The 16,614-nt window shown below is 38.5% G+C and overlaps 1 protein-coding gene across 1 annotated transcript; it reads left to right on the top strand.

Moving 5' to 3' along the window:
- The first annotated feature begins 726 nt into the window (after window positions 1–726).
- LOC100249822 (uncharacterized) lies at window positions 727–15,499 on the top strand. Its single transcript, XM_002281717.4, has 3 exons — window positions 727–2,235; window positions 13,694–13,967; window positions 15,238–15,499. The coding sequence occupies exons 1-3, from the start codon at window positions 1,510–1,512 to the stop codon at window positions 15,249–15,251; spliced, it is 1,014 nt and encodes a 337-aa protein (XP_002281753.2). The 5' UTR covers window positions 727–1,509; the 3' UTR covers window positions 15,252–15,499.
- Window positions 15,500–16,614: the final 1,115 nt, after the last annotated feature.

The raw sequence follows: 16,614 nt of genomic DNA, 5'->3' as shown, positions 1-16,614 counted from the left end.
ATACTAAAGAAATATCCTTTCCATAATACCATAAAATTAAATTTATACTAAAAGTTTTTCACAATTTTCATATCAGCCGAATAGTGAAAAAAATTTGAATTTACATTGAAGACGTTTTTACAATTCCACAAAATTGAATTTATACTAAATGTATCTTTTGAAAAAACACCTTCCATAATTTTTATATTAGTCACCTATCAAAAAAATTAAATTTATACTAAAAGTCTTGTGAAGGAAAACTTTTAAAATGTAAATTTAATTTTATAGAATTATGGAAGATGTCTTTGATACCTTTTATATATATTCAATTATTTTAATGAATGACTAATATGAGAATTATTAGAAGTATATATTGAAGAGACACCTTTAATATAAATTTAATTTTGTAAAATTATAGAATATGTCTTTTAAGGAGATGTCTTTAATATAAATTCAAAATTTTCACTATATAACTGATATAAAAATCATGAAAAATATTTTTTTAATAGATATTTTTAATATAAATTCGATTTTATAGAATTGTAAAATATGTCTTTTGAAGAAATAATTTTGATGTAAATTCAATTTTTTTGAACATGTATCATTGATATAAAAATGATGTAAGGTGATAAAAAGTACTATAGATATGAAATTTTTTTTGAATGTATTGTATTTTAAAAAATTAATTTTAAATTCACTGTACAATTATCAAAACTGAAAACTCCCAACTTACATGTGGTGAAAAAAGGTGAGAAAGGAGGGAAAATGCGACAAAGACTCTTACCGAATCCAATGAATTGGTTCATATATGTGAATACAGTTTAGGTTACCTTGTATGTTCTTCCCTTTCTTTAATCAATCCCACTTGTTAGTGAGAATTTAGATTTTGATGCTTTTAAGGGGTTTAGGGGTGGGTTTTGCTTTTGGGTCTGAAATATAGAGAGAATTCTTGAATCGCCATGCTTAGCCATGCCGTCTCTGGAGGAACCGGGTATTCAGAAAGCCAACTAAACGGTTTGGGTTTCTGGAGGTGGGTTTTTGTTTTTGTGGGGTCCGTGATTCAGAATCCCAAAATTTCCAAAAATTTGCTGGTTTTGGGAGGTGGGATTTTGCTTTTAGGGTCTCTGATTTAGAGCTCCAGATGAAGTTGGGGTTTTGGAGCTGATTTGGATATTTGCTCACTTTAAGGGTGGGTATTGAATTCTAGGGTATCTAATTTAGAATCCCAGATTGACTTTGGGGTTTTAGGGAAGGAACTAGAAATTTTTTTAATGTTTTCGCTTTTTCTTTTTAGAGGCCGATCATTTTTTTTGGGTTTCTAATTTAAAATCTTTTGGTATTGTATGCTGAAATTTGAAAATTTTTGAATGCTTCCAGTTTTGAGTGGTGGGTTTCAGTGGAGAGTGGGGGATTTGTGGCCGTGGTTTCATTTTGGGGTTTTAATGGCAGCTTTTAATTCATAGGCTGTGAAGTTTGAAAACCCATACAAAGTTGTGAGGATTTTCAGTGGTGGGTTTTTCACTTAACGAGATGTTTGATGGAAGCATGGCAATGTCTTTCCACTCATTGAAATACCCATCACATATGATGGGCAATGTACATAAGCATAGAATCCTCCATAGAACAATGAAAAATCCAATTCTAGCGGTACCCCCATCTTCCACTCTCTTACAAACTGATGAGAGTGGCAATTTGCCTGAATCAAAGAATAGTTCTGGTTCAGATGCAGCTTCAACAAACAGTGATTCTGCTAGTTTGTTCATCAATCAAGCAACAACTGTTGGTATTATTGGAGGGGTATCGGTTGATTCAACTCTAAATTTCTTGAAGAAACTAGTTCAATGGAGCTCGAAAGATGGAGGAGATAGTCTTCCTTTTGTTCTGTGTTCTGATCCAGTGTTAAACAAGCAACTTTTATCCCATGAAAGAAGTCATTTTCCTCTACTGAGTACTAAAAGAGAAAGTAGCAGAATGGATCATACACCAATCGTGGGGAATCTGCAAAGTAAGAGGGCTTTTCTTGAGCGTTCAGGAGTTCAATGCATAGTAATGCCTTGCCATATTTCACATTCTTGGCATGATGAGATTTCTAGGGGATCTTCTGTTCCTTTCCTTCATATGGGTGAGTGTGTTGCTAGGGAGCTCAAGAATGCAAAGTTGAAGCCACTTGAAGCTGGGAGTCCTTTACGGATTGGGGTTCTTGCCACAAATGCAACTTTGACAGCGGGATTTTATCAGGAGAAACTCCAGAGAGAGGTAATTTCATTTAGTAACTGACGTACTGCTTCAATTCAGATTTCTTGCCCCACAAATATGCTCAGGATATGCTCTGAAATGTGAATACTCTGAGAATTTTATTTTTGCTCATTGAGAAAGCAGGTCATAACTTGAAAGCGGGATAATCACCTTTTACAGCTCTGGGTTTCTTAATGCCTTGATAGAGAAATCAATTGTAAAAGATGCTAGTGAAGTTGCCTGCAAATTTCATTTTACTATTTAGATCAGGTCCAAAATGCTATTATAAGATACAAATGAAGTTATAGGAGCAGGTGTTACTGCTAATAAAGTATGCATAGATGAAGCTAGAAAACATAACTGGCCAACCTAACCAGCCCCCAAAAGCAATTGCTTCATTTTATTTTACAAGTACTCTTTTATTTTATACACACACATAATCGCTTTTTACAAGTACTCTTATTTTATACACACACATAATATGTTAGTGGTAAAATGTGCTACTATGCTATACCCTCATGGTCCTTAGGTTTTGATTTCTAAGTTTGGAAGTTCTATACTAATTTTGTAGGGCATGATCGTTCGTACTGTCAGATGTATTTTGTATGTAATTTTTGGTTTTGGACTAAGTCGATTGTAGATGAAGGACCTTTTCCTTTAGTCAGCTTTTTTGATCGGTTGGGTTCTAGATGAGGGTTGGTGATTTTTTGTATCCTGTCTTCTTTTTGTTCTTGCTTTTTGGCCCCTCTTGTATACCCCCTGTATGCTTTGGGTCAGCCTTAAGACCTCCTTTCTTTTAATATATTTTTTTTGTGCGTCTACTTATCAAAAAAAAAAAAAAAAAAAAAATTAGCCATACATGAGTTATTCACATAAAGATTTAGGATGATATGCACCTCAATGTTAGATGATGAGTTTTGCTTTCTTTCTGAACATGGAAAAAGGTTTCGGGTATACGATGGTGTCTTGCACTTTTAAATCTTTGGTTTTGGTTTTTGTACTGGGAGTTGTTTGGTTTTGTTGCTGATGGTATGGAGGCTTATTGAGATGGCATGATAAATTTGTTAGGAAAAATAGAAGAAAGATTTATGGGATGATCTCTTTATGTTTAGACTGTTGGTAGAGTTTTTGAGGGAGCTCAACTGTCCGATCCTAAGTTGAAAGACTATCTTCTCTGCTTGTTGCATTCATGGATAATAGAATCAGTAGTGGATATGAGAACCTGTTCTTTTAGGACTTCATTAATTTTATTGGGTTTTGTGTTATTGTGATGGACCCCCCCTAAATGACTCATGTAGGTTCTTCCATGGGCGACTAATAAAAATCTGTTAAACAAAACATGCAGGACTGTCTAGGGCTATGGTGAATTAATATTGGATGATGATGCTAAATGTAAAAGTTTCATTCAATTTGTATTGGAGACAGTCCTATATAAATATATGTTTTCTAAGAAAACTGAGGAAATTTACGGAAAATAATATCCATGTATCTTATATGTTGTTTTGATTCCCAGATAATGTGGTCGCATTAATGTGACCAAATGATTGTACTAGGAACAGCTAGATCAAGGTTTTTGTTTTATTGGGTTCCAAAGAATGAAAAAAGAAAAAACTTCTTCTGGCTTTTCTGACTTTCCTTTCCTTCTCTATTAAAGGAGGTGTTAAACATTTTAGGCAAAGCTAGAGTTAAAGATAAACATGTAACTTGAGTTCTGTATTGCAGAATTTCTATTGCGGCCTATGTGAAACATCGCTTATTTTGTCTATTCATGCACACACACAAAAAAAAAAAAACCAAAAATGGAATGGTCAAGATTTTATCATTGCAAAGTTTGGGGTAAAACCTATTTGATGTCTTATTTTGTAGGACATGCCTATGGGATTCATGTTTGGTAGTGACTATTCCTCCCATACCTTATTTATAATGTGTTCTGTCTGATGCGACTTCCGTCCCATTTTGAGGAGTCCATTTAATGCAGGTGTAAATTTGAACCACCTCAGGAAAAAGTGTTCTGTAGTTTCTTGTTCTGCGTTATAAATGCTAGGTACTGGCATACAAAGGTCTTACAAATGTAATACATCTACTTCTGTGAGCAAAAATTGTTCTACATGGGAAGTTTGATTCCTACACAGAGGTGGGCAGATGGAATAATGTGCTTAGTTAGTATATGATAAAAAAGAGTAGAGTTCTTTATTATTCTCTTTTTCATTAATGTGGATAACTGTATATATGATTACATTATATAATGAACTATGAAAATCAATGCTAGATGCTTATGCAAAGTCAACTCCAGATCATGCAAGTTCATTAATGTGTATAACTGTGTTTGAGCCTTTCCTTATCGACCTATCCTCATAGTTCCTTGTTACCGTCACTTTTTGAATTTGTTAAAGAAAAGGCTCCATGATAGTCAACTCAGATCATGGAAATTCCTTGAAAAACAAGTATTCCAATATTTACCATCTCTTACCACTTCTCAAACGTTGGCAACCCAAACATCTTTTGAACTTGCAATGGATAATAATGTGGGAAAAGATTCTCTTAGAACAACTCCACCACACCATAAATCATGCCAAAGTCTTACGCACCTCCCATCACCCACCTTGTTGAATATAATGTATGTATAGTATACTATCTTTCCTTGTTAATATAGGTCACATGTATGGTAGTTAGGACTCCTAGCCTTGTATATATATATCTCTCAATTGTAAGTAGAGATTACAATGAATGAATAAGGTTTTTCTCCTCTCTCTCTCTCTCTCTCAACATGGTATCAGAGCCAAAGGAGAAAACCTAATTTTTTTTTTTCAACCTCATCGCCGTCGGATCTCCATCACGCCGGCAACCTTTTCCGGCGACATTTTCCGGCGACCTTTTTTCCGGGAAACGACCACATATTCCGAACCGCCGGAGGCTGATCTACACGCCAGTGGAAACCCCACCGGCAACCGGCATCTCACGCGCCCCCACGCGCCGCCCTTCTCCTCCGGCCTGTCACCCACGCGCCGGCGCGTGACGGCGCGTGGCCCACTTTCCGGCCACTTCCGACACCTCTCCAGGCTCGTTCGGCGCCGTCTTGGCCTTCTAGCCCTCCGGCAGTCCTCCCCGAGCCCTGCATCTCCATTTTTTCCCTGTTTTTGGCCTTCTTGCCATTCCGGCCACCTCCGACAGGGCTCCCCCTCCATCCCCGAGGCTTGGGTGCTGCTTCTCTTCCTCTCCAGGCACGTCACGACCTTTTTTTCTCCATTGATTGCACCTCTCACAGCCGTGGTTTCACTGTTTTTCTCTCTCCGCCGAAATCTGAACCCATCTTAGGGCTCTCTTCGATCCAAATACGTGAATATGACCACCAAAAATCAGATCTTTACGTCTGTTCTCTCTGGATCTCCTCTGATTACCTCAGAGAAATTGGTTGGCAGTGAGAATTATCTCTCCTGGTCTGCCTCTGTTGAACTTTGGTTTATGGGTCAAGGATATGAGGATCATTTGGTTACCCAGGAGGCAGATATCCCTGAGGTTGACCGCGTACAGTGGAGGAAGATAGATGCACAGTTGTGTAGTGTATTATGGCAATCGGTTGATCCCCGGATTCTTCTTCATCTTCAGGCCTATAAAACTTGTTTTAAATTTTGGACTCAGGCCAAAGGATTATACACGAATGATATCCAGCGTCTTTATAAGGTGGCTTCTGCTATTGTCCATCTCAGCCAACAGGACTTGGATCTATCTACTTATATTGGTCAGATTGCCTCTCTTAAGGAGCAGTTCTTGACTGTGATGCCTCTTACTCCTGATGTTGGGGCTCAACAAACACAGCTTGACAAGTTCTTCATGGTCCTTACTCTTATTGGCCTCCGTCCGGATCTTGAGCCTATTCGTGATCAGATTCTTGGTAGTTCATCAGTTCCGTCCTTGGATGATGTGTTTGCTCGCTTCCTCCGTATCTCGTCCACTCAGACTTTGCCATCTGATAGCGCTTCAGATTCTTCTATGTTAGTTTCTCAAACTACCTCTCGAGGAGGACGCAGTGGTACCCGAGGTAGAGGCCAACGTCCTCATTGCACCTATTGCAATAAACTTGGCCACACTCGCGATCGTTGCTATCAGTTACATGGAAGACCTCCTCGCACTGCCCATATGGCCCAGTCCTCTGATTCTCCGCTGTCTCAGCCTCCGAGCTCCTCCGCATCTCAGACATCTCAGGCATCTATTGCCTCTGTTGCCCAGCCTGGTAATGCCTCTGCCTGCCTTACCCACACATCTTCTCTTGGACCCTGGATTCTAGATTCTGGAGCATCTGATCACCTATCTGGTAATAAGGATCTTTTCTCCTCTATTACTACTACCTCTGATTTACCTACTGTTACCTTAGCTAATGGTTCTCAAACTGTGGCTAAAGGTATTGGTTTGGCCCTTCCTCTGCCTTCTCTACCTCTCACTTCTGTCCTTTATACTCCTGAATGTCCTTTTAATCTTATTTCCATCAGCAAAATCACTCGTACTCTTAATTGCTCTATTACTTTTTCTGATAAATTTGTGACCTTGCAGGACCGGAGTACGGGGAAGACGATTGGCATAGGACGTGAGTCTCAAGGCCTCTATCACCTCACCTCAGATTCATCTCCTGCAGTTTGCATTTCCACTGATGCTCCTCTCCTCATTCACAATCGTCTGGGCCACCCTAGTCTCTCCAAGTTCCAGAAGATGGTTCCTCGTTTTTCAACTTTGTCGTCGCTTCCGTGTGAGTCATGTCAGCTTGGGAAACATACTCGTGTCTCGTTCCCAAAGCGTTTGAATAATCGGGCAAAGTCTCCTTTTGAGCTTGTCCACACTGATGTTTGGGGTCCTTGTCGGACTGCGTCTACTTTAGGATTTCAGTATTTTGTCACTTTCATTGATGACTATTCTCGATGTACTTGGTTATTTTTAATGAAGAATCGAGCTGAGTTATTCTCTATTTTCCAGAAATTTTATACTGAAATCCAAACCCAGTTCAATATTTCTATTCGTGTGTTACGCAGTGACAATGCCAGGGAATATTTTTCAGCCCAATTTATTTCGTTTATGTCTCATCATGGGATTCTTCATCAGTCTTCTTGTGCTCATACTCCTCAACAAAATGGGGTAGTTGAACGCAAGAATCGACATCTTGTTGAGACAGCTCGTACTCTCCTCCTCCATAGTCATGTTCCTTTTCGCTTTTGGGGGGACGCTGTTCTTACCGCTTGTTATTTGATTAATCGTATGCCCTCCTCTGTCTTACACGATCAGATTCCTCACTCCCTTCTTTTCCCTGACCAACCACTTTATTTCCTTCCTCCTCGTGTCTTTGGTTGTACTTGCTTTGTTCATATTCTCACTCCTGGACAGGACAAGCTTTCCGCCAAAGCCATGAAGTGCCTTTTCTTGGGATATTCCAGACTTCAGAAGGGTTATCGTTGTTATTCCCTTGAGACTCATCGGTACTTTATCTCCGCTGATGTCACCTTCTTTGAGGACTCACCATTCTTTTCCACCACTTCTGAGTCTCTTCCTGTTTCTGAAGTCTTGCCCATTCCCATTGTCTCCCCACCTGATGTTATGCCCCCTCGACCACTTCAGGTTTATCATCGTCGCCCTCGTGTCGTTGCTCCTCTCCCTTTTCCTGAGGCACCTGCTGACTCACTTCCTATCCCTTCGGCTTCACCTGCCCCGGCTCTGCCTTCTCCTAATGACTTACCTATTGTTGTTCGGAAAGGTACTCGCTCTACTCGTAATCCTCATCCTATTTACAATTTTTTGAGTTATCATCGATTATCTTCACCCTATTCTGCTTTTGTTTCTGCTATATCCTCTGTTTCTCTTCCAAAGAGCACCCATGAAGCTCTTTCCCATCCAGGCTGGCGACAGGCAATGGTGGATGAAATGGCTGCTCTGCACTCTAATGGCACTTGGGATCTTGTTGTTTTACCCTCTGGTAAATCTACAGTTGGTTGTCGTTGGGTCTATGCAGTTAAGGTTGGTCCTGATGGTCAGGTTGATCGCCTTAAGGCCCGTTTAGTTGCTAAAGGCTATACTCAAGTTTATGGTTCTGATTATGGTGACACATTCTCTCCTGTTGCCAAGATTGCTTCTGTCCGCTTGCTTCTCTCCATGGCTGCTATGTGTTCTTGGCCTCTTTATCAGTTGGATATTAAAAATGCCTTCCTTCATGGTGATCTTGCCGAGGAAGTTTATATGGAGCAACCTCCTGGTTTTGTTGCTCAGGGGGAGTCTGGTTTAGTGTGCAGGTTACGCCGTTCTCTATATGGCTTGAAACAATCTCCTCGAGCATGGTTTAGCCGTTTTAGTTCTGTTGTTCAAGAGTTTGGCATGCTTCGCAGTACAGCAGACCATTCAGTTTTTTATCATCATAACTCCTTGGGGCAGTGTATTTATCTGGTTGTTTATGTGGACGACATCGTCATTACAGGCAGTGATCAGGATGGTATTCAAAAACTAAAGCAACATCTTTTTACCCACTTTCAGACCAAAGACTTGGGGAAACTCAAGTATTTCTTGGGAATTGAGATAGCTCAATCTAGTTCTGGTGTGGTCCTTTCCCAAAGGAAATATGCTTTAGACATCCTGGAAGAAACCGGTATGTTAGACTGCAAACCGGTAGACACACCTATGGATCCGAATGTCAAACTTGTACCAGGACAGGGGGAGCCTTTAGGAGACCCCGGGAGATATCGACGGCTCGTAGGTAAATTGAACTATCTCACCATTACTCGTCCAGACATTTCTTTTCCTGTGAGTGTTGTTAGTCAATTCCTACAGTCACCATGTGATAGCCATTGGGATGCCGTAATCCGTATCCTTCGATATATCAAAAGTACACCAGGCCAAGGTGTATTGTACGAGAACAGAGGTCATACTCAAGTTGTTGGTTACACAGATGCAGATTGGGCTGGCTCACCCACAGATAGACGTTCCACTTCAGGGTACTGTGTTTTTATTGGAGGTAATCTAATATCTTGGAAGAGTAAGAAACAAGATGTAGTGGCCAGATCTAGCGCTGAAGCCGAGTATCGAGCTATGGCTTTGGCAACATGTGAACTCATATGGTTGAGACATCTTCTTCAGGAGTTGAGATTTGGAAAGGATGAACAGATGAAACTCATCTGTGATAACCAGGCCGCATTACATATTGCATCCAATCCAGTCTTTCATGAAAGGACCAAGCATATTGAAGTTGACTGTCATTTCATTAGAGAGAAGATCGCATCAGGATGTGTTGCTACAAGTTTTGTCAATTCAAATGATCAACTAGCAGACATCTTCACTAAATCTCTCAGAGGTCCTAGGATTAAATATATTTGTAACAAGCTTGGTGCATATGACGTATATGCTCCAGCTTGAGGGGGAGTGTTGAATATAATGTATGTATAGTATACTATCTTTCCTTGTTAATATAGGTCACATGTATGGTAGTTAGGACTCCTAGCCTTGTATATATATATCTCTCAATTGTAAGTAGAGATTACAATGAATGAATAAGGTTTTTCTCCTCTCTCTCTCTCTCTCTCAACACACCTCAAAGGCACTTCTTGTTTGAAACACCTTCCATCATTTCCTAATAGCTTTCCATGGTGCCACCATCCTCCCTCCTCACCAAATTTATCTATTTTTTTTATTGATAGGCAAATGGGAAAAACATGTATTAAAGGTGCCTAAAAGAGGTGTAGAAAAGTACACAACCTAGGGAAAGGAACAAAAAGACTCCTTTCTTTACTTTAAGCTTAATCAATCTATGAAATCTAATAATGATATTGTGTGATCCTCTATATACACCCTAGCCTAGGTCCCAAAAGTATACAAAAAAAAAAAAAAAACGGATTTAAATGTTTGGTTGAATTGCTCAACATCGTTAAATGCCGTTTTGTTTCTCTCCTTCCAAAGGGTCCATATCAAATATAAGGGAGCAACCTTTCACCCCTTTTTTTTTCTGTTTTTTCCCCACAAAAGAGCCATGCCAACCCAACAAGTGCCCTTTAATTGAAGAATGCATAACTCACTCCACTCCAAAAAGAGAGAAAATCAGATGCCACATCATTCTTACTTTGGAGCAATGAAGAAGCGAGTGGTTTGTTGTTTCCTTTGCACCTTTGCACAAGTAACATCTACTTGGGAAAGTCGATCCCCTCCTTTTGAGCTGGTCGAGAGTAAGGATTCTATCTCAAGATGCTTCCTAGGTGAAAAAGCTAACCTTCAAAGGTGCCTAAGCCCTCCATAAATTACTAATTGGAAAAGGCACACTATGCCCCCCTAGATAGGGAAGAATAGAGAGATCTAATTGAAAACTTGTTGCATTTGGATTCATTCCACCTCAGTTTGTCCTCCACTTCCCTTTTCATTCGAATGTTATTTCCAAAAGAAACTCTCCACTTCGACCATTTCCCAATTGTTAAATTGCCTTGAAAAATGAGCTCCTACCACCCCCTTCCCCTTCTAGCTCCCAAGCATCTGCCACCCATCCCTCATTGTTGGAGGCTATAGAAAATAAATTTGGAAAGACTTCTTCCAAAGTTTGATCCTCGCACCACAAGTCTTTCTAGAATATAACCTTTTTCCCGTTCCCAAGTAAAAAGTGAGACATACTTTTTATTGCCTCTAATTCATGTTTGATGACTTAATTTTCACACACCCACTGTATAGCCACCTCTCACCCCTCTTGAACACCATCCCTCGTCCTCGTCTCCGGACTTCCGTATTATAATTTGTTTCCATAAGGGATCACTTTCTGTAACAAATTTCCAATTCCACTTACCAAGCAAAGCTTTGTTAAGGACATAAAGGTTGCATATTTTGAGACCCCCATCCTTCTTTCCCAAGTGCACTAGATTCCAATTAAACAAATGAGGCCTTTTCTCTAAAGCTCCATCTCCCCGTAGAAAGTCTATTTGGATCTTCTCAAGTCTTAAATTGACCTTACTTGGGATGACAAACAAGGACATGAAATAAATCAGAGGGCTTGATACAATGCTTTTGACAAGTGTGAATTTCCCACCCTTGGAAACAAATTGCCTCTTCCACATGGCTAGTCTTTTCCTAAATCTCTCCTTCACTACATCCCACACCCTAGAAGGCTTAAAGAGGGCTCCCAAGGGAAAATCCAAATAGGAAGTGGGCCACTTCCCTATTTTGTAGCCTAACACCAAGACTAAGTCCTCGACATTAGCTACTCCCCCAATAGGAATAATCTTGCTCTTCTCCAGATTAATTTTTAGGTCAGAGATTACCTCAACCACATAAACACTTAACTCAAAAATTTCAAATTGATTAGGATTGGCATCACAGAAAATCAAAGTACCGTCGGCAAACAACTGATGAGACACTTCCAACCCCTCCCCATCCCTTCTACCCAACTTAAAACTTGTAATGAAGCCCCCACTCTTGGCCCTTGTCAACATGTGATTGAGAGCTTCCATAGTCAAAATGGACAAGTAAGGGGAAAGAGGATCCCCTTGGTTCAATCCCCTAGAACTTTGGAAAAAACCAGACGGAGTGCTATTAATGAAAACAGAGAAGGTGGGCGTGGAAATACAACATTTAATCCATCTTATCCTCTTTTGCCTAAAACCAGTTTTAAACAAGATTGCAAATCTGCAGCTCTACTTACCCAATGGAGCCTTGTTTAAAACCGTGGTTTGAAAACTGGAGTTGATGGACCACACTGGGTCCTTTTTAGTTTGGATCAAGGTTTGGTCCTGCTTAAAGTTCGGCCTATCATGAATCATTTGACCCAACAACTGGACCAGCAGAGTAGATGAATCAGTCAGGTCCGGTTCATTGAATTATTTATTATTTTAATTTATTTTATCTTTTACTTCCAAACAATGTTATTTTAACCATAAATGATATCAATTATCATTTTGACCATAAATGGCATTGTTTTGCACCTGCCCTAGGTCTGAAGATTGATATTCTGAAATTCTTTTAATTAAAAAGTAAAAATGGTTATATCTTTATTTATTTTTTATTGATATTTGTGAAAGTTAGAAGAGTTAAAAGTGGCTTCACTTAAAAAAAAAATGTTATTTTGGTTATTTTAAATTATTTATATAGATTTTCCTTTTTATAGTTATTTTAAATTTTAATAATATAAATCATATATTTATGAACAAAAAGATTGTCAAGGCCTTTATGTTTTTATTTTTAATTTTATCATTTATACACACAGTATACCAGTTTACTAAATGGGGTTTCTTCTCTAAAAAATTGCCTTGCCACAAGAACTCTTTCTTAATCTGTTTTAACCTCGAATGAACTCCTTTTCAGATAACAAACAGTGACAAACAGTAAATGGATAAATTGGATAAAGTGCTCTATAGAAGGGTTGATCTTCTCCTGTAGATAAATATTAGTGCTTTCATGAGGCTAACCTTTTAAGGAGCCTCTCCTTATAAGACTTGAAGGGAGCAACTAGGAAGACCAAGATAGGATGGTAACTTACCCACCCCATAACCTAGCAAAGAGGTTCATTCCTTGATATTGGGAACTATTTCACTTTTCATTGAGTTTATTCTCAATCTTGAGATGACTTCAGATCAAAACAGAGTCCATGATCAGTGGACACATCACAAAAAAAGGGCAACTTATGAGTAAATGGGAGACGTCCTACCTTTTCTTCCCCTTCCCTTACTTTACAGTCATAAAGGAAGCCCCCCCCCTCTTGTCACCTTGGTAACAAAATAGGTAAAAGTCTCCATCCCCATGATTAGAACAAACAAATAAGGAAATTAGGGGGTCCCCTTGTCTCAACCTGCTTGGACTTTTGAAAGAAACCAAAAGGAGGGCCATTTACTAACAGAGAAATTGTTATAGTAGATATGGAGAATTGTATCCGACGAATTCACTCATGGCCAAATAACATGATTGTTGGCCGTCTGAATATCCAACTTATGAACCACCCCTCCTCTTGAACTCTTCAAGCTAGAATTTATGGCTTCATTGGCTTTCAAAGTTGCATCCAAAATTTGACAGCCTTTAGCAAAAGAATGTTGAATCTCTGATACAACAAAAGCAACATCCACTTTTGGCTAAACTCCATCTTGTCTTCGTCATGACAGCTTGTCTAAAACCACCAGAAATACCATTTTACTTTTATTCTGTTTCCTTTTTGGTATTTCTGATTATAACTGTTTACTGAAATTAAGACAGCTCATATGCTGATTTCAAAATGTTTTGCCGAATGCGACAGTGTTGTGGTTTTGGGCAGACCTAGTACCTACCTACTAATGATGGATAAAATAATGATTAAATTAATATATTATATTATTACATAATAGTAGGATTTGGAATTCTGAATGTCATTACAGCCTCATTCTCCTGATCCTGTTTCGCATACACTGCCTTTAGTTACCACATCAAGTCACTATATTCCTTTTAGCGCATTTTTGATTTCTGTCATTTGTAAATATATTGATTGCTTCCTCTCTAAATTCTATGCATGCAGGGGTTTGAGGTTGTTCTTCCAGATAAAGCAACAATGGAACACACTGTAATTCCTGCAATCGAAGCTTTTAACCGAAAGGACATGGAAGGGGCTAGGAATCTGCTAAGAATTGCACTGCAAGTTCTTCTGGTGAGGGCTGTGAACACTGTCATCCTTGCCTCTGATGACATGCATGATCTTTTGCCTCGGGATGATCCTCTCCTTAAGAAATGTGTTGATCCAATGGATGCTTTGGCCAGATCAACCATTCACTGGGCTCAGTCTGTTGAAAAAGGTACGTAAAGAATCATGCGAATGTAACTAATTTATCTTATCATGGATCTTCACTGGTGATTTGGAACATGTTGTTATTGTTCTAAAATTTCAATTCATAGACATTTGATATCTTGGTAGGGAATTTTTATATTGAAAAATAACCCCTATTCATGTGTTATTTTGTTTCTTGAGGGTTAGTGTAAGGGAAACTAGATTGAGAATCAAGTAATGGAAGAAGTGGATTATTGGTTGAATAAACAATTGTGGAAAGGAAATACTTGTCAGGTAGCTTATTAAATATGTCAAACTTCTGTCTGGATCATGGAAAGTTTAAGGGGAAGTATGAGAATAAGAAAATAAGAATGCAAAAGGGAAAACAAAATTTTCCTTGGCAAACCAAACAAGAGAATATGAGATAATTTTTTCTTTTCCTTTTTTCCTTTCTCAAGTAGTTTCCATGATCTAAAAGAACCTAGAATATTTGAGAATATCCCTGGACTCATGTTCTGTATGACTAATTCATCATGTAGTTTGCCTCTTAATTTCTCATTTTTACCCACTTAGCATGGTCAATGAATGTTGCGTGAAAATCTCCCCATTAATGGAAGCTAGAAAATCAACCATCTAGGTTGCATATGTCTGCTGGGTTAGACTTCCCTCAATGAAGGGTAGGAGGAATAAGGCACCAGAAATGGTGGTTTTTGGTAACACTTGTGTACCAGTAAACTGGGTTATAGTATTTCAGCAGAGATGCAGAGGATTAAAAGCCTTAAAAAGGGGTTCCACTTTTGGACCCTTCTCCACAAGTTGTGTCCTGTTTTTACTACCTCATCCCAGTCCCTCTTCCCATTGTGTAATATATATTACACCCCAAGTAGACCAAACCTACTAAATCAAAGTTATGTAAATGGAAATCAACAACACTTCCTCCACTAAGATGTGATCAGGATAACCTAAGTTGGTGTAGTAAAATCTTAGCTCTTGATTGGAGTGTAGTCCAACTTGCACAACAGGATCCTAGGGGTTCACCTTATGCCCTCCATATGAGATGTCAATCTTCTGTATCAGAGGATTGATTAGTGTCAACTAACAAATGCTTACCCACCTTGTAAGTCCTCCATGTAAGATATCAAGCTTCTGTCAGGATGGTAAATGGCAGTTGCTTATCATTGTTCTTGAGTTGGTGTGCTGACCAGCTCTTTTGTGTGAATTAACTAGCTTGATTATTAACTTAAGCTTGACTTTTGAGCTTGGATGTTACATGACAGGCTTGGATCATTTGAATGCAGGTTTGGATTGTTAAGGTTTGTAACCAGTTGAGATGCCATGGATCTTTCAATAACAGGTGAGATAGAAAATGTGTAAGCGTGCAAGGAAAAACCTTACTGAAGGTAACTTGTATTCCATTCCCATAAGACCTAGATATGTGTATGAATGTGCTGTTTCAATATCTGACTAGTGCTGTATTGGCACCAAAAGGAGCCTTTGATATTGACAGTGCAACTATATTGTTGATGAATTTGAATATCCCAGAAAGTTCAAAGCCTCAAATGAGGTGATGGAGATTTTGAGGCAGCTTTTCAAGAGTTGAAAAGCTTTAGTACCCAGAGATGATGTGTGGAGTTCTTCTCTAACAGGAAGTACAATGTAAACAGTACTAGGAATGCCTGGGGAGATGAGAATCCTGTGGTTGTGTTATAAATTTGTGTGGGTCATGTTTTGTTCCTTGGCCAACTATTGAGCATTGGGCGTAGGCAGGTAGTGCTGTCTACGATCCTAATGGGGGCTACAAGAGCAAATATAGCGTAGTGAATGCCCTGATTGTGAGTTAGCAATGGGGAATGGAATTACAATATGATTCCATCTGTGGAGTATATGAGTTTTAGTCTCTTGAAAATGCCTTAGATATTGGTTTTTATGTTGTGGGTAGAATAAACTTAGCCAGCATATTTTCCTGGTGTAATTTGAGCAATACCCTTCATTGTGATGGAATTTTCTCCCTTCCAACTCATTTACTCTTACCATTTATTTTTCTGAAACACTAACATTTGCAATGGTTATAATCGGAATAAAACCAGAAAATTGTAGCTTGAGTGTGAGTATCAGTTCAAATAATGTCTTTACACAATGGAGATTGTAACTGAGCACATGTTTCCCATTGGTGTATGCAGTAAAGAGAAATAAAGATGAATTCTAAAGGAGAGTATTAGATTTGGATATTGATGAGGAAAGTAGAAATGGAAATGATTAGAGTATGGGTTACCACTCAAATTAGAAACCATCATAATGAAATGTACTTATTAACCCAATGTTTAGTTTTTTTGGGGGGTTAATTTTGTTCACTCTCCTTCCATGTAAATGTATTAAGTCATTATAGATTTCAAATTTCGTCCATTAGTACTTTTATAGATGTATTTTGTACATAAAATTTATTTTTAAGAGAATAAATTTATTTATTTTTATATGGTTTTTTAAACTCATTTTACTTTTTTTTTTTCTTCATTGAATAATTTGAAAATGTATATATTTTCTTTCCATTTTCATGATAAACAAAATATTAAAAATTATTATTATATTTTTTAGGAATCAAATATAACCAAGGAAAATGGAACACACAAGGGCGATAGGTCAAAGATGCTCCACCATATTCCTTCAACTTGTGCCTT

This window comes from Vitis vinifera, chromosome 9 (assembly GCF_030704535.1).
Source record: "Vitis vinifera cultivar Pinot Noir 40024 chromosome 9, ASM3070453v1".
Classification (NCBI taxonomy): Eukaryota; Viridiplantae; Streptophyta; class Magnoliopsida; order Vitales; family Vitaceae; genus Vitis; species Vitis vinifera.
This window is presented reverse-complemented; position numbering and strand designations above follow the sequence as displayed.

What these genes read in the sequence shown, in the direction of transcription:
- LOC100249822 (XM_002281717.4), top strand. Translation starts at nt 1,510, where the DNA reads ATGTTTGATGGAAGCATGGCAATGTCTTTCCACTCATTGAAATACCCA. An exon ending in AGGAGAAACTCCAGAGAGAG is followed by an intron (nt 2,236 to 13,693) that starts GTAATTTCATTT and finishes CTATGCATGCAG; the next exon opens with GGGTTTGAGGTTGTTCTTCC.